The sequence below is a fragment of the Cervus elaphus genome, chromosome 24 (assembly GCF_910594005.1).
Source record: "Cervus elaphus chromosome 24, mCerEla1.1, whole genome shotgun sequence".
NCBI classification, from domain to species: Eukaryota; Metazoa; Chordata; class Mammalia; order Artiodactyla; family Cervidae; genus Cervus; species Cervus elaphus.
Window position 1 is genome coordinate 45,619,797 of NC_057838.1, and position 27,618 is coordinate 45,647,414.

The window sequence follows — 27,618 nt, forward strand, 5'->3', positions numbered from 1 at the left end:
CTAACTTCCTGGAGCAGAACTCCTTAACATTCTGCATTTCTCTCTCACACAGTCTTTCACACAGGAATTGTGTCCTATTTACTTTAAGTGGGTCAACTGATAAATGTGTTATATTTTAGATTACAGGAAGTTAGGGTCTCTCTGAGCTCAAATTCCTTTCTTACTGTCTATTAAACTGCTTTTGAGATTATGTTAACATTTTATATGTCTCAACTTAAGACTAAGGGGTTTCCCAGGTGGCTCAGTGGTAAAGAATCTGCCTGCCAATGCAGGAAGATGCAGGAGACTTGGGTTCAATCCCTGGTATGGGAAAATCCCCCAGAGGAGGAAATGACAGCCCACTCCAGCATTCTTGCCTGGAGCATCCCTTGGATGGAGGAGCCTAGAAAGCTATAGTTCATAGGGTCGCAAAGAGTCAGACTCAACTAAGCAACTGAGTACGCACACATGTTTAAGACTAAATCTCCTTTATTTTAGATTGCTGGAATCCTTTATGGCCCTAATGTTAAGCAACAACATGTTGTCCAGTGAAGATTTACTTCACTTTTCAAGGTTCCTGATATTAATTCTACAGATAACAAGCACACTTAAAACATGTGAGTCAGTCCACTGATACTGCCTGGGTATTATTCTTCATCCCCAGAGTGATGCTAAGTGCACAAAAGCAATACCATATAAGAATAGGAAACTCTTTACCCTGTAGTTATTTAAAGACAAGTTTAATTCATGAGTCAATTAGAAAGCCATAAATCATAGTAATTCTCTATGGCATTGAATTTAAAACTAACAGAGCACTTAGTCAGATTTGAAATCATTATCTGAATAAAGGTGAGGAAGAGGAGATAATTATGAGTAGAAGACGTCAGGTAAGCACAATGTGCAGATTCGTGGAGGCAAGAGAAGTGTTGAAAGAGTGAAGGCGAACCAGCAAGGCCTTTGAGACTGGATGCTTAAGCAGGAAAAGCCAGTAAAGAGGTTGTTCACTTTGGAAAAAAGTGAAGGGATCGGTAAGAGATTCAGTTAGGTTAGAAGGGACCAGGTCATAGAGGCCCAGGAAAGCTGTTGTCACTTCTGTACCTATTGTTGCACCAAAGCAGTGTCCATTTGGAGTTATCCATCACGCCACGAGAGTAGTGATAAAGGTGGTGGTAGTGGTGATGGCAATGGTGGTATTTGTAATGGTCAACAGTTTTTGAGTTCTTATTGTGTACCAGTCTCTTGTATTTTTTGTGGATCATTCTACTTGAAGACATTATTATTATCTATTTTATAGCCAAGAAAAGAAGGCTTAATAGAGATTCTTTACTTACCCAAAACCACAGAGCTAGTATGTTATAGAGCCTAAATTTGAACCCAGGTAATTTTACACCAAAGTCCACCTTCTTTAGCATTTCTCAGTGTCACTTAGGTATAATAAATATTAGCGAACAGCAGTTCAGAGGCATGATCCTACATTTTTAAAACGGACATTGATAGCTGTAGTCCATCCAAAGGAGGCCTAGTGGGATGATAAAGAATCCTTGAATCCCTGTGAACTGAAAAGAGACATCAAGAAGAAAATCTGGTTTGTGAGACAAAGTGATGAAGTTAGCCGTGTATCTCCCTTTATTCTCTTCTTCAGTCTTGGTGGGCTGAATTCCCTCACCGTTATGTATTCTAGAGATTGAGGAATTAGAGAGAAATGTTTAAGTGAATAACAGGATTATTTTGATGGGACTAGTTTTGCCAGTGACAGAGGAATTCTTAAGAGTTGTCATTCATTGGTCTTTTTTGAATGAGTCGTCATTTGCTTTTATATGGCACCAAAGCAATTCTTGAAGATTGAGTACACAGAAAACAAAATCAGGGTACCTATAAATTTCTGTAGCTGATTCTGAGTCACACACATGGGGTCCTTTGGAGACTTCATGAAGCAGATGAAGAGGAGGAGAGGTTGGTGTCTGGATAGCATTGGAGTTAGTCCTGTTTTGGGTCAGCATCTAAACAACAAACATGCAGTGTTCCTTCTTTTCAAGAATACTAAACTATTCTAAGATATGCCAAAAACCCCCATTCAGTAAAGGAAGACATCTGATCTAATTTGGATTCTGCTGTCAGAAGTGTTAAAATGTCTAAAGGCTTTTATCTTAGAGTAGAGGATAAAGAAGGAAGTTCTGCCCCAGTCTATACAAAATCTTGTAGGGCAATAAAAAGAGAGAGAGAAAGAGGAAAAAAAAAAAAGGGGCAAATTTGGGAGAAGGCAGTATGATTTGTGGATATTTTGTCTCTAAGAAATAAAAGAAGAATTAGGAAGACAGATTCAATGGCCAGACATAGAAAAGATCAGAATGACATTAGTGGGTATCAGAAGGAGGGACTTCTAGTGTCTGGACTTGGATACTCTGGTCAGTTTGGCATAATATCTGATGAAGGCTATGTTAGATCATTCCTTAAGGCCCACCCATTAACTATCACCAAATAAGACTAAATCAACTTTAGCAGCCCAGTCCAAGGAAATCTACCTTCTTCAGTCTAATAGATCTACCTCTAAAGGCCACCACATTGTCCCACTTCCTATTTTCAGATCTGAAGGCTTCAGCCTAAGGCAATGGGTGTCTTTGTAAACTTCTGACTGCTGACCCTCCCTCTTAGTGTAGATGAAGGAGGTTATTCAGTGTGAATGTAGGATAAAAAGTAGATGGTCACCTCCTTGTAGACATCATCCTAAGTAGGGGGTGAATAGCCATTAAATGGAAGCTTAGTCATGAATAAAGAGATATTCTTAGTTGAGCTGTGCCTTTCAGTTCAGTTCAGTCGCTCAGTCATGTCCGACTCTTTGCGACCCCATGAATCGCAGCACGCCAGGCCTCCTTGTCCATCACCAGCTCCCAGAGTTTACTCAGACTCATGCCCATCGAGTCGGTGATGCCATCCAGCCATCTCATCCTCTGTCGTCCCCTTCTCCTCCTGCCCCCAGTCCCTGAGCTGTGCCTTTGAAATCTCTTTTTTGCCCTCTGAAAACCCACTGGGTTATAAAATCAGTAAAGATGAAGACTATGACTTTTTTGGTCACCAACTTGCTCTGTCCCCACATCTCAACATTGTAGAATCTTAGCAAATGTTTGTTGAATGTTCTTTCTTTTAATATCCCTGTCATTCTTTAATGTTCTCCAAGGATGTCTAGGGGGAAAAATGAATTTTGAAGCTTAGTTTCTTAGAGTCAGGTGGAACTGAGAAAACTTTGTTTTGCATTTACTTGCCTCCTTTTAGTAAACTTCCTACCTTGAAGAAAATTACATACATTTAGACTGATTAATGTACAAATCTTGAGTGCTTTTAATTCTCAGAATTAGAAATACTTCACATTGAAATATTCAGCTCTCAACATAACTCATTTTAATTATTTTCCAGTCCAGTTTATGCCAAAAGATGCGATTGAGTTCTGACAGTGTCTCTGTACTCTAATTAAACTCTTTAAATTTGCATTTCTTTTTGTCAATCTTCATTTATCCATAAACACCAAATTTGACCTAGGTATGTAATAATAGATAACAGCACATTGAGTTTCTAATCCCTGTTCTCCCAGTGAATATTGCTTTATCACCTCTCCTTTTGTAGTATTAAAAGTTTCATAAACCTATCACAGCAGTGAAAGCAAAACAGCCTTGTGCTGGGTGTGTTCACCATGACTGGCACATGGGCTTGATCATACATTCAGTACATTTGTGCAGGGATGTTTCTCCAGGATTTCCTGAAAGGATGATGCAGTTGAGGTCATGAGAGATAAAGAGATGTTTCCAAGACCCCATACTTAATTTAGGGCAGAATAAAGACCCAAGCCTCCCACCTGACTAGTAGTGGAATGTTTTATATGTTTGCTTCTTTGCTTGTTTGCTTTTTACTGAAGAAGAATAACATAAGGATATATAAAAAGACTTTGTTTTAGCATGTTTCTGGGGTCATATTGCACTATGGTAGAGAAGTTCAGTGTACTCTCCAGGTGGCAGGACAGTGGGTCTCTGAATGTGATAGATTGTGCGCCATGCTGAATAAGAGTTTAGGGCTTATGGGCAGGTTCAGTTCAGTTCAATTCAGTCGCTCAGTCGTGTCTGACTCTTTGCGACCCCATGAACCACAGCACACCAGGCCTCCCTGTCCATCACCAACTGCCAGAGTCTACCCAAACCCATGTCCATTGAGTCGGTGATGCTATCCAATCATCTCATCCTCTGTTGTCCGCTCCTCCTCCTGCCCTCAGTCTTTCCCAGCATCAGGGTCTTTTCAGATGAGTCAGCTCTTTGCGTGAGGTGGCCAAAGTATTGGAATTTCAGCTTCAACATCAGTCCTTCCAATGAACACCCAGGACTGATCTGCTTTAGGATGGACTGTTTGGATCTCCTTGCAGTCCAAGGGACTCTCAAGAGTCTTCCCCAACACCACAGTTCAAAAGCATCAATTCTTTGGCACTCACCCTCTTTATAGTCCAACTCTCACATCCATACATGACTACTGGAAAAACCATAGCCTTGACTAGATGGACCTTTGTTGGCAAAGGAATATCTCTGCTTTTTAATATACTGTCTAGGTTGGTCATAGCTTTCCTTCCAAGGAGTAAATAAGTATGTTTTAATTTCATGGCTGCAATCACCATCTGTAGTGATTTTGGAGCCTAGAAAAATAAAGTCAGCCATCTATTTGCCATGAAGTGATGGGACCAGATGCCATGATCTTAGTTTTCTGAATGTTGAGCTTTAAGCCAGCTTTTTCACTCTCCTCTTTCAATTTCATCAAGAGGCTCTTTAGTTCTTCTTCACTTTCTGCCATAAGGGTGGTGTCATCTGCATATCTGAGGTTATTGATATTTCTCCCAGCAATCTTGATTCCAGCTTGTGCTTCCTCCAGCCCAGCATTTCTCATGATGTACTCTGCATGTAAGTTAAGTAAGCAGGGTGACAATGTACAACCTTGATGTACTCCTTTTCCTATTTGGAACCAGTCTGTTGTTCCATGTCCAGTTCTAACTGTTGCTTCCTGACCTGCATACAGGTTTCTCAAGAGGCAGGTCAGGTGGTCTGGTGTTCCCATCTCAGATTGAAATTTCAGCTATTCAGGATATTAAGCAGCTATAAGATCTGGGGCAAGTTGGTAACATCCTCCTCCTCCAGGGTCCACACCTGAACTTTTTATGAGGATAAAAGAACCTAATACGTATGATGTGCTTAAAAGTTAACTATTCTTAATATTCTTTATTTACCTGGTTATTGACAAAAGTTACATATGCCTTAAGGTGAAATCTGGGTTACCGCAATGGAACAGGACAAAATGATAACCATTTTTCTCATTAATCTCTAGCTGGAACACACAACAAGCATATATATGTGTGTATGTCTTTGCTAGTTTAATTTTTACTAAATCAACATGCCCATAGTAGGATTTTTTAACCTAGAAGGAAATCTTTAGCATGTATGTATGTCATGTTGTAGCACAGTAGTAGACTGGGTGGGATACTCTTGAGGTTCCCCTTATGAAGACGTTTACTAAGAAAGGTCAGTAATTTTACTTTGTGGTGCATGGATTTAAGGCAATAACAGGAAAATATTTTACTATTTCCTATCCTGTTCTGCACTCATGCTTAATAATATCTCCCGCACCTTCTTTTTTAATTCTATCACTTCTCCTGAAGCCAGAGGTGAAAACCTTAGATAATTTGCCTATGGACAGTCTAATTTATTTTGGAAAACATTGTTGTAGATTGTTATCTTCTTCATTTACTGCCATTTATGACACAATGCAGTGTTTGAAAAGAAGATCATTTCAGTAAGATCAGTCCATGGTTTTGCATGCTTTGTAGATAGAGTGCCCCAGTTACATTAATGCCTGACCTTAATTGGGCTGTAAGTCTTTTTTAACTAAATCCAATTCCATTTTCCTTTTTCTACCCCATCACATTTCCCCAAATGTTCTTCTGTATTTGTGATGACAAGCATATATTTCATGGAAGCAGCTCTGTGTAACAGTGAAAACTCTCATAGTAAGATCAGTGCATGTTGAAACCCTATCCCACCATGAACTAGCTGCTGAGTGTTGCAAGCTAGTCACCATTCTCCTGATCCCTAGTTCTTCTGTCTCTAAAAATAAGGGTAATAAGTCATCCCTCATGGGAGTTTGGTAAAGGCTGAATGACTTATTTGTTGACTATGTAGCAGTGGTGGCAATTACTGAGTACCTATTTTCAAGACATTAGGCTTTGTGTTTTACTTGAATTATCTCATTTAATCCTGGCATCAACCCTGCAAAGCGAGTATTATTATCATCCTCATTTTACAGTTGAGAAAACTGATGTCCAATGAAAGTAACTAATTCACATAGCTTGTAACTGATAGAGCCAGTACTTATGGGTCAGAAGTGAGGATCAGAACCTCATGGGTGGAATTTTACAGCACCTTGAAGTCAGGATCATATGTTGTTCATCTTTGTATCTTGCCTCCTCTTTTTGACCTCAGGAACCAAAGCAACATGTTGTTGTGTGTTGGATAAGTTCTCTCAGTGTGAAGATTAAAGAATTATTTTCAAACATTTACAGCCAAGACAGTAGAATGGGCCACCTTGCAAAAGTAGAAGCTCCCTGTCTTTGAAAATGTTCAAGCTGCTGTTGGCCGACCTCTCAGGTCCTATCCGCCTCTGAGGTTTTATGGTTCATTAATCTCCTTGGCATGTCCACATTCTGTAAGGTGCCTTTTCCTGCTGGAGGAGAGGGGAACAGTACTTGTCTGTGGATTGTGTGTTAGACTGTTTCATCTTCTCTCTTAAAAAGTAAAATATCCTACATAGGATCCTACCATCTGTTATTGTCTAAGCTTTATTAAACAATCAGATTCTCGTTTCTACTCCTAATTTTAGTTTTGAGAGCCTAGTTCAAGTTCCTTGCTAAAAGAGTATTGTAAGCATCATGTAGCACCATTATTAAGAAAAGTATTATTCAGTATGAATGGAGCGCTAGATGAATTTATGTGAATTATTCCATGTCTGAGAAGGAACCTTTAGGTACTTGTTCTGAATAAAATTCTTTAAGGGAAGGAAATTGCAAATGTACAGTTTTTCCACCCCTTCTCAAAACCCTTGGCTTTGTCTGGGCAGCTAGCATGATGATTGCCCTCAAAATGAGATTACCATGGCACTTTCTAGGTATTCCAGATCTTTAATTATTTCTAATGCCAGTGCCAAATGAAACATTTATGGAAAAGCTTACAACTAAGCCAAGTAGGTTGAAAATTTGTGCTTACATTGTGAAACGTCAGACATTAAATAGAAATACTATTTTTTTTTTTCTGGAGACAGGAATTCTCTTTGCCTAATTTTTCATGAGTCATATTTTCTTTACTATCTTATCCTTTGAAATTTCCTCTTCAGAGAATTAAAAAAAGCTTTCTTCATCGTTTTTCTCTTCAATTCACAAGAGCTCCACTTTTAAGTGGGAGAAATAATGTTAGTTTTTCTACAGGGATTGATTATAAATTCCTTCTCCATGTTGAATTACACTGGCCTCTAGTGGTTACCTGTCACAATTATATTTCATATTGCTCTTGCTTTAACTTATTGTAACACTATATCATATATTATAATACTTTTTGAGAGTCTATTAAGCAGCACAGTCAGATTTGTCAGGGGTTTGAAGTAGATTTCATCATGAAATTGATTGAACTTTATGTACCTTGTGCATCTATGAAGACAGCCATTTGGAACTACAGCATAAAACTCCTGTTCTCATACCTGCCTGTTCTCACACACAGGCACTGGAATTCCTGATCTCACACCTGCCTGGCAGACATTATGGTTGTCCCAGCTTGCTGATAATAACTTTGGAGAACTAGATGACATGGTGTGAAAGGAAACCTTACAGGTCACACTGTGAGGCAGAAGTGTTAGCTTACTGTGGGCACACAAGAGATGGGAGATGGCCTTAACTAGTCTTGAGCTACTCGGAAGACTGTCTCAGGGTTTCTGGACTGAAAACTGGGATGTGATTTTTTTGTTTCAAGGTAATCTTAAAAATAAAAAGAAATTTTAAAAGAGGTACTTCAGGGCATTAAAAAAAAAGTGTATCTGCCTATCCAAGGAGCTGCTTCCACTTGGATACAGCGTTAATAGTTGTTAACCAGATTTAAGACTACCGTTTGGATCTAGCACATAGGGAAATAGCACTTCAAGAAATAAATGTGCCGAGGGACTGTGTGAGATGAGTGAGGTGGGCTTTCACAAACAAAGGGACTTTTGTTCAGATGTTTCAGAGAATAGAGAGTAGTTACAGGTTTAGGGTAGAGAAAAGCAAGCACTATCAGGAAAGCAAATGCTTATCTAAACTGTGTGGATTTGGGTAATAAGCATGCATGTCTGGCCTTTCCAGGTGCTGTTCACTTCCTAAAAAGCTACATGGATCTTGTCTGATTTGAGAACTACTGTTCCTTCCCTATATATTTTTTCTTTTTTGTAAATCTATCCTATACCTACTCCCTTGGGGTGCATTTTATTGTAGACTATTAATTGCTCAATGGCACAGTTTATTTACTTGATAAAAAAAGAATAAAGTAACTTTTGGGATAAATGTGAAGCCACTACTTGCAGCTGGGTCATTGGAGTTTCGTGGAAGTTAAACATTATCTTTTGGCTAAGGCTGCAGACCTACATTTTTACTTTTTAACCATCTTTTCTGGTTTGTCTCCCTGCCACTTGTGTTCCTTTAGACAGACTGGGAGGCTGCATGGGGATTCAGACTTACTAAACCTGTCTTTCATTATGCTGAAAATAAGAATTGCAAGTCACCTTCTAGATGTGTCTTCCTTAGTTTTTATTTGCAGCTAATAAACCAGATGAAGCCATTTCAGTGCTGAGAAGTTCGTTTTCACCTGCAGGCTATCATTTATCATTTATAATGGACGGGATCCAAAATAACAAAGCTTTTGGCTTGTTTTCCTTTTCCTGCCTTTACCTTGAGTGTAGATTCAGACAGTTAATGAGCAGTAATCTCAGATTTTTAGGTATTAGCCATCTCCCAGGAAGAGCAAGAGAAAATGTTTGAAAATATTCATTAAATGGCTTAAACTGAGAGTGTTCAGATATTTTTCTATTATTTAATGTTTAAGTCATGTCCATAGAAGATGTTATAGAGGAAAACTATACAAAAATTAAGCTTCTAGTTTTAGAAGTTTCAGCCTCAAAAGGATTTTCTCAAATTCAAACTGAGTTGGTCAAAATAAGATGTTCTTATAAGTCTTGCTAGGAATTAATGACTCACAGTTTATTTACAGAGACATTGAGAAAGAGTGTGGATGGAGGGTATGAAAACCATAAGAGAGAGTATAAAAACCTGGGGCAAGTCTGAGATGAAGACTTTCTTGACATGATCAGAGACCTTTTGTGGAGGGACCCAGCCACTCAAGACAGCCTCTCTGGGAGGGGCCTGAATGAGTAGAAGCACTTTGACTACCCTCTCCTGCCAAGACTTCCCAGTGCCAACAGAGAAAGGAGTCCATTGATTTAGCCCCTGGAGTCAGACTTCTAGGACCCAGAGGGACGTCCTTTGACTGTTGAGTATGTGCTTCAGGTAGAATATTCTGAATCCTTTTGTCAACAGCTGGAGAAATTCACTGAGGTCTACAAAAGGTTAACCAGAGATGGGAGAGGGTGTGGCAAATCAGTGATTTAGACATTGAGATGCAAAGAGTTTGGTTAAATTTCTTTCTTTTCAGGCTGTGGGGAGTGCTTTGCCAGTGTAATGTCTAATTTGCTCCGGACATGGTATTCTGACATTTGCTGAACAGCTAAATAAACAAATCAGGCTTCCACACAACAGATTACAGTGAGGTCAGACAGTGAAATCAGCAATTTTAAAATATGGTCTACAGCAGAGCATAATTTTTGATGACAGTAGATTTTCCTCTTTTCCTGAGTTTAAGTATTACTAGGCACCCGTCCTACCCAGACATTTCAGAAGAGTCCTATTTCAAATGGGATATTGATTTTTAATAATTACAGATGTTTTAATTGGTACCCTTTTTGCAGTTTTTGTTGACTTATATGTTTTGCCCAAATTGATTGACCTGAAATTAAAGTTTTTGATGCCAAAGTATATTATCTTCAGTGACAGTTTTGGAGATTAAGATTGTGAGTGTAAGATTTAGTGTTGGAGGCCATTTTACTGGATGAATAAAGGGTAGGATTTTAGGAAATGAATTGGAAACTTGTTCTTACAAAGAAACTTGGCAGTAAACTGATTTTCACAAATATACTGATGAGATCTGTTATAAAAAGAAACATGTATATGTTTTTAAAATTGTATTATTTAAAACAATTTAAACATGAATTTTAGTGTATAATAAACAGCTGGTCACTTATTGAGATCTTAACTGGAAACTTACGTTACTACTTTTCCTAGTCACCTATTTTTCCATTAAGGGTTTTTGATAAGAATGTTTGTCAGCTCTTTGTTTTTCCAGAAAACTAAATGATCAAGTAGGTTTGAACAGATGTATGAGGCATCACAGAATCATTATATGCCACCTTCATCTTACATAGACTTGTTATTTACAGAAACAGTGGGTTTTGCTATTAACTAAATTTATCTTCATTTCTCTGTGGTGTGAAGTGCGAATCTGTGTGGTCCTAAGTTTTGGCTCTGTCTGCATAGCTAACTTTTTTTTTCTTTAATTATGTCAGTCATGAATAAAAGCAAAGAAATCACCCATAGAAGCATTTTTTTCCCTTTTCTGTAGGAATAGTTACCCTGTGGAGATGATTATGTTCAACAGTAGATGGAGAGACATCCTGTTTATAGATTAATAAATGAGTCCTTCACCAAGTTGCCAATCTTATGGGTGTTCTCTATATTAACTCTCCAACTAATGATGATGGAGTATACATATTCACATTTATCAATATGACATAAGTTTGAGATGATTGGCGAAATACTGCTCAGAAAGAATGTGCCAATAAATATTCTTAATCTGCATCAATGTAGCTTCCATTACATATAAAAAATAGATATTGCATTATGAGCAGTGAGCATCCTGACTCGAAAGCAATTATCTCTTAAGCTGGGAAGGCAGTTTTGTAACCAAAATATTTCTTAACAGTCAATTTTAATAGCGTACTTCTTAAGTGAGCTCACTCACTCTCTTCCCTTAAGTCTTTTGAAGCTTCATTGGTAAAATCATAGGACCAAAATCTCCTTGCTCTGTTTTTGTTTTTTTTTTTCCTTTTAGTTTCAAATGGCTCTATGGCCAAATTACACATCATAGTAGTTTTTGCAAGAGCTATTTTAAATGCAGGACTCTGAAAAAGAACCTTACATTTGCCATTCTAAATGTTCAAGTGGTTTTTGTTATCCTGGTGATGGTTCTGATTCTCAGTTCAAAAGGATTTGTAAAATGTCTCTGTAAAAGTTAAAAAATGTCTGTCTGTGCTATTCCCTCGAATCTCTGTGTTCTTTGGTCCTTTTAACTTGTCTCCTGTGCCTGCTTATATGACAACCAGTATTTCCATCTTTAGATTTTTCCTTCTCCTGAAAATCCTGTTAATAGTTGACTTCACTACCACCACTATGTTTACTGGCAACTGGGAAAGCATTTGTGGCCCACCCTTGGACTGGCCAAAGTAATCATGGTTGCTGTTCTTAATTATAAAAACCTTCCAGTTTTGCAGATTAATGCAAATATGATCTAAATAGTGCAATGATTAGTATCTTTGGGGAGAAGGACCCTAAATTCCTATGCCACCTAACACACCAATATACCAGCTCCTGAATACTTTCCTTGACAGTTTTCTGGGGATCAAATTTTCAACCCTGTGACACTTGCGCAATAAATGACTGAAGTTGGGTATTCTAAGTTAGAACACACATTCTCTGCTAAAGCTTTTGTAAGAGTGAATCCATACTATTGGACCAGATCATTGTTTTTTCATGAAGCATGACATAAGCCTAATGCTTCATAGACCACACTAGAGCGCTTTGGCTTAAGGTACTTGCCCTGGGAGCAAGAATGGCTTTATAGTTTATATAGGTTCAGTATGCAGAGTATCTTTTAGCTTGTTAAACCAGTATTCATAATGGAAGGTGCCTTGGTCCTCTCTAGTGCTGGAAGTCCATATTCAAATTTTTTTTTAATTAACGTATCTAAACATGCACAGTTAATGAGATTGTGAGTGATCATGCTGAATCTGAATTGGATTTTCTGATTGTCTGATTATTTTCTTTGCATTGAGTAAAAGCCATTAAAAGAGAACATTTTGACAGACTAAATCTTTAAGTGCTAATTCTCAAAATATGCATTAGGTAACTAACAGTAAAGTTAGGGAGACATATCTCTAACACACTTACTGTGCCTCTTTCCCCCACTGCCATAGCAGAAATCTCTCTGAATAGGTCACAGATCTCTCTAAACCAGGACGTGGCTCCATCACTAGTCTCAATGCAGCACTTTGAATAGTCCCTCAAATGTAGTTACCACTTAAAATCTGTGTCCACAGTGATGTCTCTAATGGCATGTGTCTCTCTTAGAATATTCTTGGTCATAAAAATAGAAATAATACTATTAGCAAAGGGATAAATTTCAGTGCATCAGAAAGGGGAAAAGGATGGCTTACCAGTCTACAGAGAGGAGTCTTGTAGGGATATCTACCCCAGTTCAGGAGGGACTGTGGGTTTTGAACTCATTCTATAACATTATGACCCCTCTGCAGTCCTAAGTAGGGATTGCAAACCACAAACTCTGGACAACTCTTTTATCAGTAAGCAGGGAACATGTTGGGTTGTGAAGAACCAAAACCTCTGGTCTGTGAAACTATAAAAGATATCTTACTCTGATCCATTTTAATTGAGATTAAGTGAGATTTGAAAGCAAGGAATAGTTGGCTATCAGAATTTAGAACTCAAGACTGTCCTTGAAACTTGTGGAAATAAGATAAAAATAGAACTGGGATTCTTGATTAATCATGAAAGTGACTGGTTATAGAAAGACTGTTGAAAGGAGTGGAAACACCATGGACTTTGAAGTAAGACTGACTTGGTCCAAATCCTTACTCCAATGCTTAAATGCCATGTGCCCTTGGACAACTTATTTAAGCTCCCTGAGTCTCAACTTACATGCCAGGGAAGGTTGTAGTGCATCTCTTTCAGTACCTGGGAAAATTAACATGCAATAAATGCTGAGCCTCCATACCATTTTACTTATCCTAGTGAGGAGCAGCTCACAAGATACACGTTTGGTGAAGAATTCAGGAATAAGTAAATGGAACAGGATGATTTAGACACATTTTTCTTCTTTCATCCTGGGTGATCTTAGAGGTTAAGCTTAAGGGAAACTTCGCTTTCCAACCAAGCATTACTCCTCTATCAGATGTCATTTCCATGCTATCAGTTTTGGGATAATGGATGGATACTCCAAAATTGGAGGGGAGAATGGTCAGATATTTATCTTGATCACTTAAAAATGCTAAAATGTTTGGGATTAAAATGTTTACTTTAAATGCTGAGCTCTTCAGGCCGATTGTTTACTCACTCATAGTATTTCTCTTTTAGAAGAAACTAAAAGGGCAAGTGGGTGGGCGTTCTTCAAGAAATACTGTTGTTCTCATGTCATGTATAAGTTTGGACATTATTTACTTTAACCCAAGGATCCTGGAGCTTGATTTTGTACAAGAGAAAATAATATCAAACTTAAGGAACAAATCAAAAGTAAAACAGCAAGCTGTGGAAGCTCACTCAGATTTGAGCAAAAGGCAGATCTGGTCCCAATTGAACTCATCTCTTGGCTTATTTGTAAGATTACAACAAATCCCAGGATTGAATGCCTCACCTGAATCACTTCCCTATTGACTGAATCCATTTAGACTCCTCTCTAATTTAGCAGAGTGTTTTTATTAAAGCCAGGCATACAAACATCAATTATCCAAGCTGCATCTAATTTCCTTCATCATTTATTTTCCTTCTTTGGCTGCCAATGGATTAGAAGACATGATTAGAATTCAGCAGGAAAATAAAAACAACAAGAAAAAGAGAGAAAAACAGTTCGAGAAAAACAGATGCTTAAACAAGAGCAACAACATTCAGAATTAAAATAAGTTGTGATTAAAAGAAAGTCCTTATCTTCTCTAATGTAAACACGCTTGCTTGATTTTTATCAGCAGTGCTTACTGCACTGGGACTGAATTAGCCGTGTGAACTGGAAGGAGCAGACGGAACCCAGCAGTGGTGCTCACTATGCTTAATGTATACACTGCAGTGTGTTCTGAGTGCAGTATAGTATTTAACTGTCTGCAGTAATCCTTGCGAAATGGATGGCTTATTGCTGAAGTCTTTCTGTTTGTTGCTTCCAGCCAGTGTCAGGAAGAGAAAAAGAACAAAGGCATTCAGTTCATTTTATGAACTTGTTAAAGGTAGAAGTTTGTTTCAGATGACTGATACTGATGTTGGAGTGGATACATTTATTTAATTATCCATTGCTACAGCCTAGGTGCATTAATGCTGTTGATGAGAACAAGAAAATGGTCCAACAAAGGAAGAGATGTTAAACTCTGAAAAGTCACTCTCAGAGAAATACAATATGATTTAAAAAAAAAAAAAAAAGGACAGGTGGTTGCAGTGAATCTGAGAATAACCATCAATCAAATTGTGTCTGTGTCAAGGGGTGGCAAGCTATGAGCCATGGGCCAAATCTGGCCGCCCAGATTTGTTTTTTGTGAATTAAGTTTTATGGAAACATAGTAGCTTATTTATTTACATATTGTCTAGGACTGCTTCAGTGCTTCAACAGCAGGCTTGAGTAACTGAGACAGAGCCTGGCCCTCAAGCCTCAAATATTTACTAACTAGCCCTTATCCTGGAGAAGGCAGTGGCAACCCACTCCAGTGTTCTTGCCTGGAGAACCCCAGGGATGGTGGGCTGCCATCTGTGGGGTCGCACAGAGTAGGACACGGCTGAAGTGACTTAGCAGCAGCAGCAGCCGCCCTTATCCCAGGCTCCATAGTGTATGTAAAGAATCCATTGCCAGTGCCGGAGAAGGGTTTGATCCCTGACTTGGGAAGATCGCCTGGATAACAAAATGGCAGCCCACTCCAGTATTCTTTCCTGGAAGTCCCATGGACAGAGGAGCTTGGTGGGCTGTAGTCCATGGGGTCGCACAGAGTCAGACACAGCTGAGCACACACACCATACTAGTTAGTCCTTACGAGAACAGGCGTGCTAACCCCTGGTGTATGTCAGCAGTGCTGCCAAGATCACCCAGCTGTTGCAGACAGCTCTGCATGTGATGTGGTGAGAAAGAGCCTCATTGATACTGTGACTTCTTAGTAGCTAAGAAACCCTAAACTCTCAACCTCAGTCTATCCATGAAATAGAGGTTCTAAACCCATCTTATAAACTTAATGTGAGTGCACTGTGGATGCTGAATAATGATAGTTCCCTTCCCAACCTCCCTGAAGTCTGCATAGATATATGGAGATGGAAGGCTTTTCAAAACTCATGATATTTGCTCTGTAAGACTCTGATTTGGTTCCTGCTGCTGTAGTCCATCTCGTTTCCCAGCGGTTCACATTGGAAGTCCCAGCCTCCTGATACTCCTCCAGGTTCTGTTCAGTTTTTCAAAGGCATCAAGTTCTGTCCTGCTCCCTTCACCTTTGCCCATAGTGTTCTCTGGTCTTGAAGTACTTACTCCTCATTACTCTCGTAATCTACCTGGCCTCTTCTAGAGTGTCCTTCAGATACTGTGCTAAATCTCACTGCCTGCATGAGGCCCTCCCTCAGCACGCAGTGTAACAGGAACCTGTCCTGTGATCTCAGAGTACCCAGTCTGCCTCGCCTTCATGACTGATAATCAGCGTTTATAATTTAATATATACATGTAGAATATTTCTGGTCTGTTGTATAAAAATCTTTCTTGTCGAACTAGCTGCCGACCACACTTTATGGTTAAAAGAGTGCCTAGCACAGAACAGGCTCTCAAGAATATACTTTTCATTCAGCAGTCTGTGAATACTTACCTTTCATTAAAAGGAGCCAGGATAATCTTAAAGAAAAAACAACTGAAGTTTTGATTCTGATGACATAGTGGGTGCATAATTTGGTACAAGTCACTTTATCTCTCTGAGCCTCACTTTTCTCATATGTAAAGTGTGATAGATAATATTTACCTCATATGTTTATGGCAGAATCAGATCTGATAATGAATGAGACAATACTAACCATAGTATGTATTGTGGGACCTCAGTAGGTTTAATGGCTCCAAAAGACATTTGACAGTAAAGGTGCAGCTCCAGTGATTCTCCAGAACTTTGGTACTCTCAGTTTTTTTATCTGTAGAATGAGGATAAAAACTGTATCCATCTCGTATACTACTTATGTGTTTAGTGTGTTAATATATGTAAAATAGAATACTGCCTACTGTGACCTGCTAAATGCCTAATTGCTGCTTTGGTTGCTAAATCATGTCTGACTCTTTCAAGACCCCATGGACTATAGCCCACCACACTCCACTGTGCATGGGATTTCCCAGGCAAGAATACTGGAGTAGGTTGACATTTCCTTCTCCAGGGGAATTTCCCAAGCCAAGGATCAAACCTGCATCTCCTGCATTGGCAGCTGGATTCTTTGCACTGAGCCACCAAGGAAGCCCTTAAATACTTAGTAAGCGCTAGCTATTGCTGTATTTGAGATTATTATTAATATTTTGATTCTTAAAGATTTTGAACACTTTCCTGGGGAAAGTGTACATTCTAACAAAATTTTATAAATAGTTGCAAAGAGTTCACAATTCCTCTGAAATTTACACTGTGCTGTCAAACAGTCAATCCTAAAGGAATCAGGCCTGAATATTCATTGGAAGGACTGATGCTGAAGCTGAAACTCCAGTACTTTGGCCACCTGATGCAAAGAACTGACTCATTGGAAAAGACCCTGATGCTGGGAAAGATTGAAGGCAGGAGGAGAAGGGGACCACAGAGGATGAGATAATTGGATGGCATCACCGACTCATCAACTTGATGGACATGAGTTTGAGCAAGCTGTGGGATTTGGTGATGGACAGGGAAGCCTGGTGTGCTGCAGTGCATGGGGTCACAAAGAGTCAGACAAGACTGAGCAACTGAACTGAACTAATCTGTATATACTGTACATACCTTTTGCTGTTATCTGCCTTTGAGGCCAAATTCTAAAGGATGGGACTTACCTAAAATTATGTCAAAGAATTTCTGTGTGTGTGAACTTATCTGACTGAGGTTCCCTAGTGTTCATTGTTATTTAGTCGCCAAGTTGTGTCCCACCCTTCCACAACCCCATGGATGGTAGCCCATCAGGCTTTTCTGTCTATGGGATTTCCCAGGCAAAAATACTGCACTGGGTTGCCATTTCCTTCTCCAGACGATCTTCCTGACCCCGGGATTGAACCTGCATATCCTATGTTGGCAGGCGGGTTCTTCACCACTGAGCCACCAGCGAAGCCCCAGTGTTCAATTCTCAAAATGATTACATCCCCCAAAAGGGTTTTAGTTGTGATTTTTGTTTGTTTTCCGGTTGAGAAGAACGTGTTAAATACCAAAGCTGTAGCTTTTGTTCTTTTGAAGTTCATTCTTTACCTTTGATTGTGGATTAAAATCTGCAGCTGGAGTGTATTTTGCAAAGCCAAACACACACAAACATTTGAAAAACCTGCAGTTGCACTGCCCGGCCGCCTGCAGAGCAGCCAACAGCTGCTACAGACCCCTCCTTGGCAGTGGCTGTCCGTGGTCCAGGGACCTGTGCAGTGGATCTGACACCATAACCTCCTCACTAGATGATCTTTACTTTTGTGAAACAGTAAATAGCAACCCTTGTAATCCTCACCCGAGAATTTAGAAAAGCCTACTCCTGAAAGCACTTAGGAATCTTTGGGAGAGTTTCGAATTTGTGAATAGGCCCAGTGCCAACTTTTAAAAACATTCCCTTTGCCAGAGGAGAAAAAAGATTATTAAAAGTTTGTGTTGGTATTGTCATGGAGCAGCAGTTAGGGGTTATAATAATAAATGATCACGTGAGGCACACATTGCATATTTGACATGCTTTATAAGTGCCAAATAATAATGATGATGATGTCACAAGGCTTTCATTTTCAAACTGTCTTAATTTCATTCTCAGTTTGAGATTGCAGATTATAGTAGTTAATTATAGAAATTAGCCCAAAGTGAAAGCTTAAATCAGATTTCCATTAAACTGCTTGACTACAGAAAATTAGTTTGTAGGAGGAGATAACCACATCATCTCTGGTGGTGTGGCGTCTTTCCATCACCCTTGTGGTGATTTCATTGTGGTGCCCGTGGTACACCATGTTTCCCAAACAACCCCATGTCCCTGAGCTAAGCGGCCTGTTCAGTTCTGTGTCTTGCTTTTCTTCTTGTAAACATCTTAACTGCTTTGTTAGTATCACTCACACTCTTCCTCTCCTCCTCTTTCTCTCACATACACATTCTGTCATGCTCTCTCTCTCACTGGTGGTCTTTCTTAGTGTCTCTCATGCTCTCACATGGTTGCTCTATATTTTTCATCTTACATTTGCTCATGTACTCACTCTTTCCCGTCACTCCCCTTTCCACCCCAAGGGAGACTTGCAAGGCTTGCCTTCACCCAGCTCTGGGAAAGAAAGGAATAAGCCAAAAGAACCAAGTTCCCATCCCTGGCTGCTGGTGACTTCCAGTTTACCTCACCTGCATTTTCTCAGGTTATTTCCCCATTCAGCCTGTAGGTCCTGAGTGAACCAAGTTGGGTAACAGCTCTGCCTTCATCCTGGCTGCCCTCTATTACCTGAGTTCCTGCTCTCTCTTTCTGTTTGTCACCTGGAGCATCACGTCTTCCAAAAGGCCCCTCTTGCTACAATAGTCTGCACCACTTGTGGTGCTCTGGTCTTAGCTCCATGAGGTTATGGAGCCAGGACTGCAGTTGACAGTTACTAGTCTGACTCTAAAACTCGTCTTTGTTCTTTGAGTACAGTGATGACACCTTACTCATCTCCATATCCCAAGGACTTAACTCTGTTGTGTCTAATATAAGGGAGATGACCATTAAGTGTCTATTGAAATTAATTTATTCCAGTCTTTATTATTTATTAGGTGATTGCACTATGTCATGGATTGCATTAGCTTCTTATTAAAACAAACAAACAAAAAACTCCTGTTTTAGAGGAGTACAGAGGCGGCCCGCCCTGAATGTTGTGCCTAGGGCATGGAGATGCGGAGTAAATATACTACACTGGAGAACAGCTGTTCTTCTTTCAGCACACCTAACAAAGTCAGCTACTCCCTCACCTTTCGAAAAGAGGACTTTTCTGAGCGTTCAGTACCAGTTGAAGTGGTTGACTTACTTTTAGGTATAAGTTGTTGTATGAAGAGTATCTGTTTTTATTTGTCAGATGCTGATTAAACACAATGAGAGACTGACGTGAAAGATTCATAGGTACTTCTACTGTATAAGGCAATACCAGTATCACAGCTCATATCTGATACTGACTCCAGGGTATACATCTACTGAGTTGAACTGGATCACAGGGCCAGAGGCATCTTCCTGCCTCTGGTCTCCCACTCCTGCCACTGTGAATGACTTCACATATGTTTGTGGTATGTGGTGTGACTACTGTCTAGAATGATTTTATGGTTTTAGATGGATTAAATAGAATAATTCACTGTAACTTGATGACACAGGAAAGCTTCACTGAGAATTTGTTGACATCTGAACTCATCCTTAAAGAATGTACAAGTTGGATCATGGCAGAGATGTACATGGGCCAGTGTGTACTTTACTAGAAAGCTTAGTTCTTCTACAGAAACTGAGTAAGCCTCAGCTGTTCCTGAGTTTCTCTCTTGGACCCTGTGGAGTCATTATTGCTCTTAAGTGTATTTTTCTTCCATTGTTCTGGCAAACTTCTCTCCATCCCACAGCTATTTGGAAACTACTGCTGTACCAAGCCTCAATACTAACAGCATTTAATGGCCATCATTAGAAAGCAAACTTCTGCTTACCAGTCGGCCTGCTGTGAATAGTAATGGGAGATTTCTTTTTTGGGAGTAGCCCCAATCTCTTAATTGGTTTGAAAAATATTGCTCATTTATTTTATTCTTAAAACATTACCTTTTTGCTGAACTTTAATAAGTTCATTTTTCTATTACATTCAGATTCAACATAGCTGCAGTCTGCTGAAAGGTTTCCTTCTTCTAGGTAACCTGTCCACTTTCACCATTGCTTACGTCAGTAAACTCATGTATAAATATCCATAAAGTACCTTGCATGCCCAGTTGCTTCATGTCCAACTCATTGCGATCCTATAGACTGTAGCCTGCCAGGCTCCTCTGTCCATGGAATTCTCCAGGCAATAATAGTGGAGTGGGTTGTCGTGCCCTCCTCCAGGGGATCTTCCCGACCCAGGGACTGAACCTGGGTCTTCTGTGTTTCTAGTACCACAGGTGGATTGTTTTACCACTGAGCCACCAGGGAAGTCCCATAAAGTACCTTATAGGCATGTAATAAGCATGTCATGTGTCTAATCTCATTTAGGCCTTTCAATAACTTTATGGACTAGGTACTATTATTCCCATTTCATAGGTGAGAAAGCCGTATTCAAGATAGTGTATGTCCCTTACCCAAGATTCTAGCTCTAGGAGCTGGCATGAATGGGGTATCTGCAGGCCATCTAGAAGCTGACTTGGAGCCTCACCTCTGCTGCTTGTTAGCTGTGTAACATTGGGACACATTGTGGGGGTTTTCTGAATGGCTTTATCTGGTATAGAGGGTTAATCCTCACTGTACTTACTGTACATACTGTGAGTATCAAAATTAAAAATGAGAGTTCATGTAATGGCACTTTTAAAGCAGTTAAGTACTGAACAAATGTAAGGTGTTCTTTTCTCATATGTTTTGTGTAGTTAATTTAACATATTGGAATAAATGGAATTTAAAAATGGCATGCAGCACACACATATATGCTTTGCAATTAGTGTGGCAGAATTTAATTGTCACTCCATTGTTGGAATTTTGATGCCTCCAGCTTGATGAATAGCCATTATCTGTGGGTGTTATCAGTTAATCTAGGTAATGAATTCTCTTCATTATCTCGTTCTTCATGTTAATTATACAGGATTTTCTTAAACCTATTTATCAAGTCAGGGCAAGAACAATTTTTTTTTTGGGGGGGCCCACGTGCCTTTGAATATGGAATATGTACAAACAGGTTAACATGATGGGTTTAAATTTACATTTCAGAAAAATTCTTGTCAGTAGCATGACTTTTCCTATATCTTTACTTGTAGTGTAAACTTGTATCTTTATTGGGAGGGTTTTTTTTTTAATTAAAAAGGTCATTATCCAAGATTATTAAGCTACCTGTGAATTTTAAGTATTAATATATACCTCTGGCATATCAAAGAAGCATTAAGGAGGCATAGAAAAATTTTAATTTTTACCTATTAACATAAAACAAATAATGTCACTAGTTTTGAAATATTTTAAGAGGTACCATGACAGGTAAAAATTAAGTATAAACCATAAAGAAAAAAGATGTAAGTACATGAAATTTTAAATGACACTACTTATAAAATAACAGTACCAGACAGTAATATAAGACAAAGCAGAAGACAGTATATAAGAAATAAGTGGCTTATTCATTTTGAATTTGGAGAACTGATTGATAAGATAATTTGGGTTAATATGGTAATGTTATTTAGTGATATTTATTAAAGTACTAAATTTTAACTTTCTTAACATCTTGGTCTTTGTATTGTGTTTTTGTTTTTTTTTTTAAGAGAGCATTATTTTAATTATCTTTGTTATTTAGCCAGTTACTTGAGGGAATGTTGACTGTCAGCATTTTGATGAGCACCTTCCTATTTTGATTTCAGGTTGAAGCCATCCTAGTCAATATTTTTGGTGGAATTGTCAACTGTGCCATCATTGCCAATGGGATCACCAAAGCCTGCCGGGAGCTGGAACTCAAGGTGCCACTGGTGGTCCGGCTTGAAGGTAAGTTACCACAGATGTCCACGGTGCCAGGACCTCCTTCTTCAAGATCAGGTGACCAGCATGGTCACAGACTTCCTGTTTTGCATTCACAGACTTCCTGACACAACATAGAGAAACACTGGGTTACGAAAGATGTCACAAATGCAGTACAGCAGTACCTCTCTGAACTTCTAATCTGGTTTGCAACTCTCTAAGAATAGCATATGTTATTCACAGACTTCCTGACACAACATAGAGAAACACTGGGTTACGAAAGATGTCACAAATGCAGTACAGCAGTACCTCTCTGAACTTCTAATCTGGTTTGCAACTCTCTAAGAATAGCATATGTTATAAGTCTCCAACTTTTCCAAACATATTCCAGAGGGGAGCCCTTTTACTATGAATCATATCATGAGTTTGATGTTCTGGGAAAAACACTCTAAGAAATGCTGCTCCAAGAATTTTTCAACATGCGACAGCAGAGGTTCTCAAACTTTTTCATCTGACATCCTTACTTATTAAAATTGAGAAACCCAAAGACCTCTTATTTATTTTGGGTTATATCTGTCAATATTTATTAATTTACTTAATTTATTAATAAATTAGTTTGGTAATAAAAATAATGACTTGGAAAATTTTAAATACTTATTTTTAAGTAATTTAATTTTTATATTATACATTTTATATGTAAATATATATATAGTATATAGTTATGAAGAATAACTCTGTCTTTTAAATTTTAGTAATAATAGCGTTGCTTTATGGTTTTACAAATCCCTTTAACATCTAGTTTAATAATTGCTTCTACATCAGAACTTTTGCAATATGTTGTTTTGGTAGAAGTATATGAATAAAATCTGACCTTATAGAGTCATATATCTGGAAAAGTGAGCAGTTTTTGATAATCATTTTGTATAATTCTGAACATTAATCCTTGTTACTATGCTAAAACCTATAAGTAATAATTTCCTTATTAAAGATTAGTTTTAATGAAGCATCTGAAACTATTTCAATGAACTTTTTATACTCTGTTATATTAAAATCCATTGGTCTGTCTTAGACAGTAAGTGGATTTTACACATGTGTGATTTATTGATCATTTGGAAAATTTTGTATTGTTCAGATCTTCCAAAGGTTAGCACATTTCAACATACAGTATCAAAAAATTCACATCTGTTAATATCACACCATTATGAGAAAAGCTTCTAAGTATTGAGAAGTTGTCAAGGTGGTGGATGCAAATTTTCCAGAATTCTAATTTTCATTTGAAAATACTAATTTTTCTCAGTATCCACAGGATGGTAAACTGTTTTCCTTGCAGTAACAGTCTTAATTCACCCATTTTGGGGACAGTGTCTACCAGATATCTAAGACTGAACAAGCGTAGTATGTTCTTTGTTCTTCCAAGAAGAAAATAGTATTCCATGGAAGAGTGGGGATTTTAGCTTGCTACTCAAACAGTTATAACATGCTTTTCATCATAGTTTAGTATACAGCCGAGTGCTTTTTTTATACTGCCCATTTGATCACACAGAGTATTAGAAAGATGTGTACTCAAGGGTTGAAAGTTAATTAAATTGCTATTTTTTTTTCATTAAGGACATTCTTACTTGAAAGTGAAAACTTTTCGTTGTGAATGTGAGGTGGTGAAAAATAAAATGAATACTAGTACACACCAGTGCTGCTTGATCCTTACTAACATGCCAGCAGTTTTATCCACAGTTGCTTCATCAGGGCAGATGCCAACAAAGAAGTGTTATTATTATTATTGCTACTTTAAAAATAGTTCTTACATCACGGACCTTGCCCAGGGTCTGTAAACTACACTTTGAGGAGCACTGTAATGGAGAAGCGGAAACAGATAGTTTGATGTGAAAACTATGTAAAAGTCCCATCCTCATCATCAACAAATTCACGTTACAATGATCAAGCAGACTTTAGGAGTATCATTTTGGGGGCAGTTTAATTTGTCCATTCACCATGCTGGTGTTATAATTGCTTAGAGACCTTCTTCTTCTTAAGATAAAGTCCAGGGATATTTTGACACTAACTGTGTAGCACTGTATTCTTTTGAAGTCTAACCTCCAGAGCAGCTGCAGTCCATTTTCCTCTGCTTGCTTCTTTCTTTGTGTCCCTTTCTTCTCTTACCCTCTACCTCCTTGAGATTCTCTACCTCACAGACTTAGATGTACACCATATGGACTTGACAGAAATAATGATCACAAAGGAAAAATGAAAATAGCAGGGGTTCCAGTTGGCAAAGTTTAATATGGGCCTTAAAACATATAATTGAATTAAAAGTTCTTACAAATGTAAATGTGACATAATTGATCCCAATAAAAATAATTTCAATGAAAGGATAATGATTGAAATGATTGGCAAGGCTGCAATGAAAATTCATCAGGTAATTAGTGTGTTCATCAGTGTATTTATAACTCTAATTAAAATATTGATCTCAAACTGTTTACAGGGTCAAAATAATCAGATTCTAGAAGTCAGCTCTTCATGTGTTCTTAAAGGGGAGCAGGTCTCCATGAGCAATTCAGGGTTTGAAATGTCTTAAGTCTATTAGACTATTGGATTTGCATTTTTTTCTTTTTCTTTTTTAGATTTGTATCTTTTAAATTAAAACATTACCAAGGTACATGCTTGTGGTTTTTTAAATTATTTAAGTGATATTATAAGTACTATGTGTAAGCCATTGAGCTTTAGACATTAAGGAGTGTGCTTAGACCTATAAGAAGTGATGTCAGTTACTAGATAACTGGGGAAGTAAAAAGTAAAATTAACAGTGCAAGCTAATATATATATATATATAAAATGTAAACCATTGTTTGCCCTAAGAAAATCTGCTTCTATATTAGTAGCAGTAGCTTTTGGGGCATCTCACAAAATCACCAGCCTGGCTTTTGGAAGTGTTCATACCTAACGGCAACCCACTCCAGTATTCTTGCCCAGAAAATCCCATGGACAGAGGATCCTGAAGAGTGGGCTACAGTACATGGGGTCACAAACAGTTGGACACGACTGAGTGACTAACACTTAAGAATGTCCACCATATCATGGGGAACTGAAGATGAACTTCAAGCGGATACTGGGCCCCAAATGTATGTAGCCTACAAATGTGGAGGGTGATGTTTTCTGCCAGTCCCCTCATTTCATTGTCATAGTTTGCTGTCTTGGCTGTGATATTTGATTTAAAAAATACAGAAATTTGGCGATCATATTATCCATAAAGACAACCAGGTACAAACCAGGCTTTGTGCTCTTTATGCTAAGGAACTAAAGCATGTGTTCTTTAAGTTGTGCTTATTGTGGCTCAGCCCACATTCATTTTCATACCTTGTATTTTGTTTTTTGAAGTATAGTTGATTTAGATGTGTTAATTTTTACCATATACATGTACTTTTCCATATTCTTTTCCATTGTGGTTTATCACAGAATATTGAATACAGCATATCCTTTTTTAAAAAAACTTACTCAATATTGACTACTATAATTATAGTACATTTACAGATATAAATTAGCAGTGACATGCTATAAAAGGAGGATTTCCAAGCTGAACATGGAAATAACTAAGCTTTGAATCTTTGAAAAGAAGGAAGAAGGAGGAAATTTGTAAAGGACCAGAAACAAGTTGTCAGATCTGTTACATATTTGGGAGTTGGTACTGGGATCATAACAGAGGCAGAAACTGAAAGCCAGAACCTGAGTAGATCAGTAGGCTCTCCTGGAGAAAGCATTGTCTTTGTAGCAGCATGTTATGAATGAAAAGAACTGAGTGGGACAATTAAGTTAGTAGCCAGAATTTACAGTGTTAGGTAGAATCTAAAACCCAGGCAAATTTGCCAGATAGAGGTAAAATTGAATAGGAACAGAGCTAGAAAAAGAGATGAGAGAAAGCGGGGCCCTAAGGTTTAAATCTATGACCAGAAGAACAATGGCACAGTTAATGGACTTGGGAAAGTCAGAAGTGGAAACTAGATAGAAAGACTGGGAGAGGATGACATTAGGGTGTAGTCATCCTTTATTTGCTCAAACTACTGCACAATTGCACTCTTCTCACATGCTAGCAAAGTAACGCTCAAAATTCTCTAAGCCAGGCTTTAACAGTATGTGAACCATGAACAGTATGTTGAACAGTATGTTCAACCTGGATTTAGAAAAGGCAGAGGAACCAGAGATCAAATTGCCAACATCTGTTGGATCATAGAAAAAGCAAGAGAATTTAAAAAAAAAAAATCTGTTTCATTGACTATGCTAAAGTCTTTGTGTGGATCACAACAAACTGGAAAATTCCTAAAGAGATAGGAATACTAGCCCACCTGACCTGCCTCCGTAGAAATCTATATGCAGGTCAAGAAGCAACACTTAAAAGTGGGCATGGAACAACAGACTGGTTCCAAATAAGAAAAGGAGTACGTCAAGGCTGTATATTGTCACCCTGCTTATTTAACTTACATGCAGAGTACATCATGAGAAATGCTGGGCTGGAGGAAGCACACGCTGGAATCAGGATTGCCGGGAGAAATATCAATAACCTCAGATATGCAGATGACACCACCCTTATGGCAGAAAGTGAAGAAGAACTAAAGAGCCTCTTTGAAAGAGGAGAGTGAAAAAGCTGGCTTAAGACTCAGCGTTGAGAAAACTAAGATCATGGCATCTGGTCCTATCACTTCATGGGAAATAGATGGGGAAACAGTGGAAACAGAGAGAATTTATTTTTGGGGGCTCCAGAATTACTCCAGATGGTGACTGCAGCTAAGAAATTAAAAGACGCTTGGTCCTTGGAAGAAAAGTTATGACCAACCTAGACAGCATATTAAGAAGCAGAGACATTACTTTGCCATCAAAGGTCCATCTTGTGAAAGCTATGGTTTGTCTAGTAGTCATGTATGGTTATGAGAGTTGGACTATAAAGAAAGCTGAACGTCAAAGAATTGATGCTTGGAGAAGACTCTTGAGAGTCCCTTAGACAGCAAGGAGATCCAACCAGTCCATTCTAAAAAGGAAATCATTACTGAATATTCATTGGAAGGTCTGATGCTAAAGCTGAAACTCTAATACTTTGGCCACTTGATGTGAAGAACTGACTCATTTGAAAAGACCCTGATGCTGAGAATGATTGAAGGTGGGAGGAGAAGGGGATGGCAGAGGATGAGATGGTTGGATGGCATCACTGACTCAATGGGCATGAGTTTCAGTAAACTCTGGGAGTTGTTGATGGACAGGGAGGCCTGGCATGCTGCAGTCCATGGGGTCACAAAGAGTTGGACACGACTGAGCAACTGAACTGAACTGAACATCCTTTGAGATGAAGCTGTAATATCAGATGGAATCTTCGTGGTGCCAGAGATGTAATATGGGGATCCAAGGCGAAGTATGATAGACAAATGGACAAGTCACCTCCATTTTGAAGATAAACCATATTCAGGACTCAGGGCATTGGGAATTATTCCTCAGTAGCACAGCTCTGTTCAAATGAGAAACCAGTCAAAACCCCAAATCCCTTGTCACAGAAAGTCTTGTTCTCAGTACTTTTAGTGGGGAAGAAGTTGCTAACCACAGGGCCCTCTCAGGAATTTCTCTTAGACTCAGTTTAAATGTTTTCATTTGCTTTCCTATTG

The 27,618-nt window shown here is 38.6% G+C and overlaps 1 protein-coding gene across 1 annotated transcript in view; it reads left to right on the forward strand.

Annotated features, from left to right (window-relative positions):
- Positions 1-27,618, forward strand: part of SUCLG2 (succinate-CoA ligase GDP-forming subunit beta) — a 271,918-nt gene that overhangs the window by 228,569 nt on the left and 15,731 nt on the right. The window contains exon 10 of the mRNA XM_043886797.1: positions 21,886-22,006. Within this exon, the coding sequence (XP_043742732.1) occupies positions 21,886-22,006 (121 nt within the window). The remainder of the gene's footprint in view (positions 1-21,885; positions 22,007-27,618) is intronic.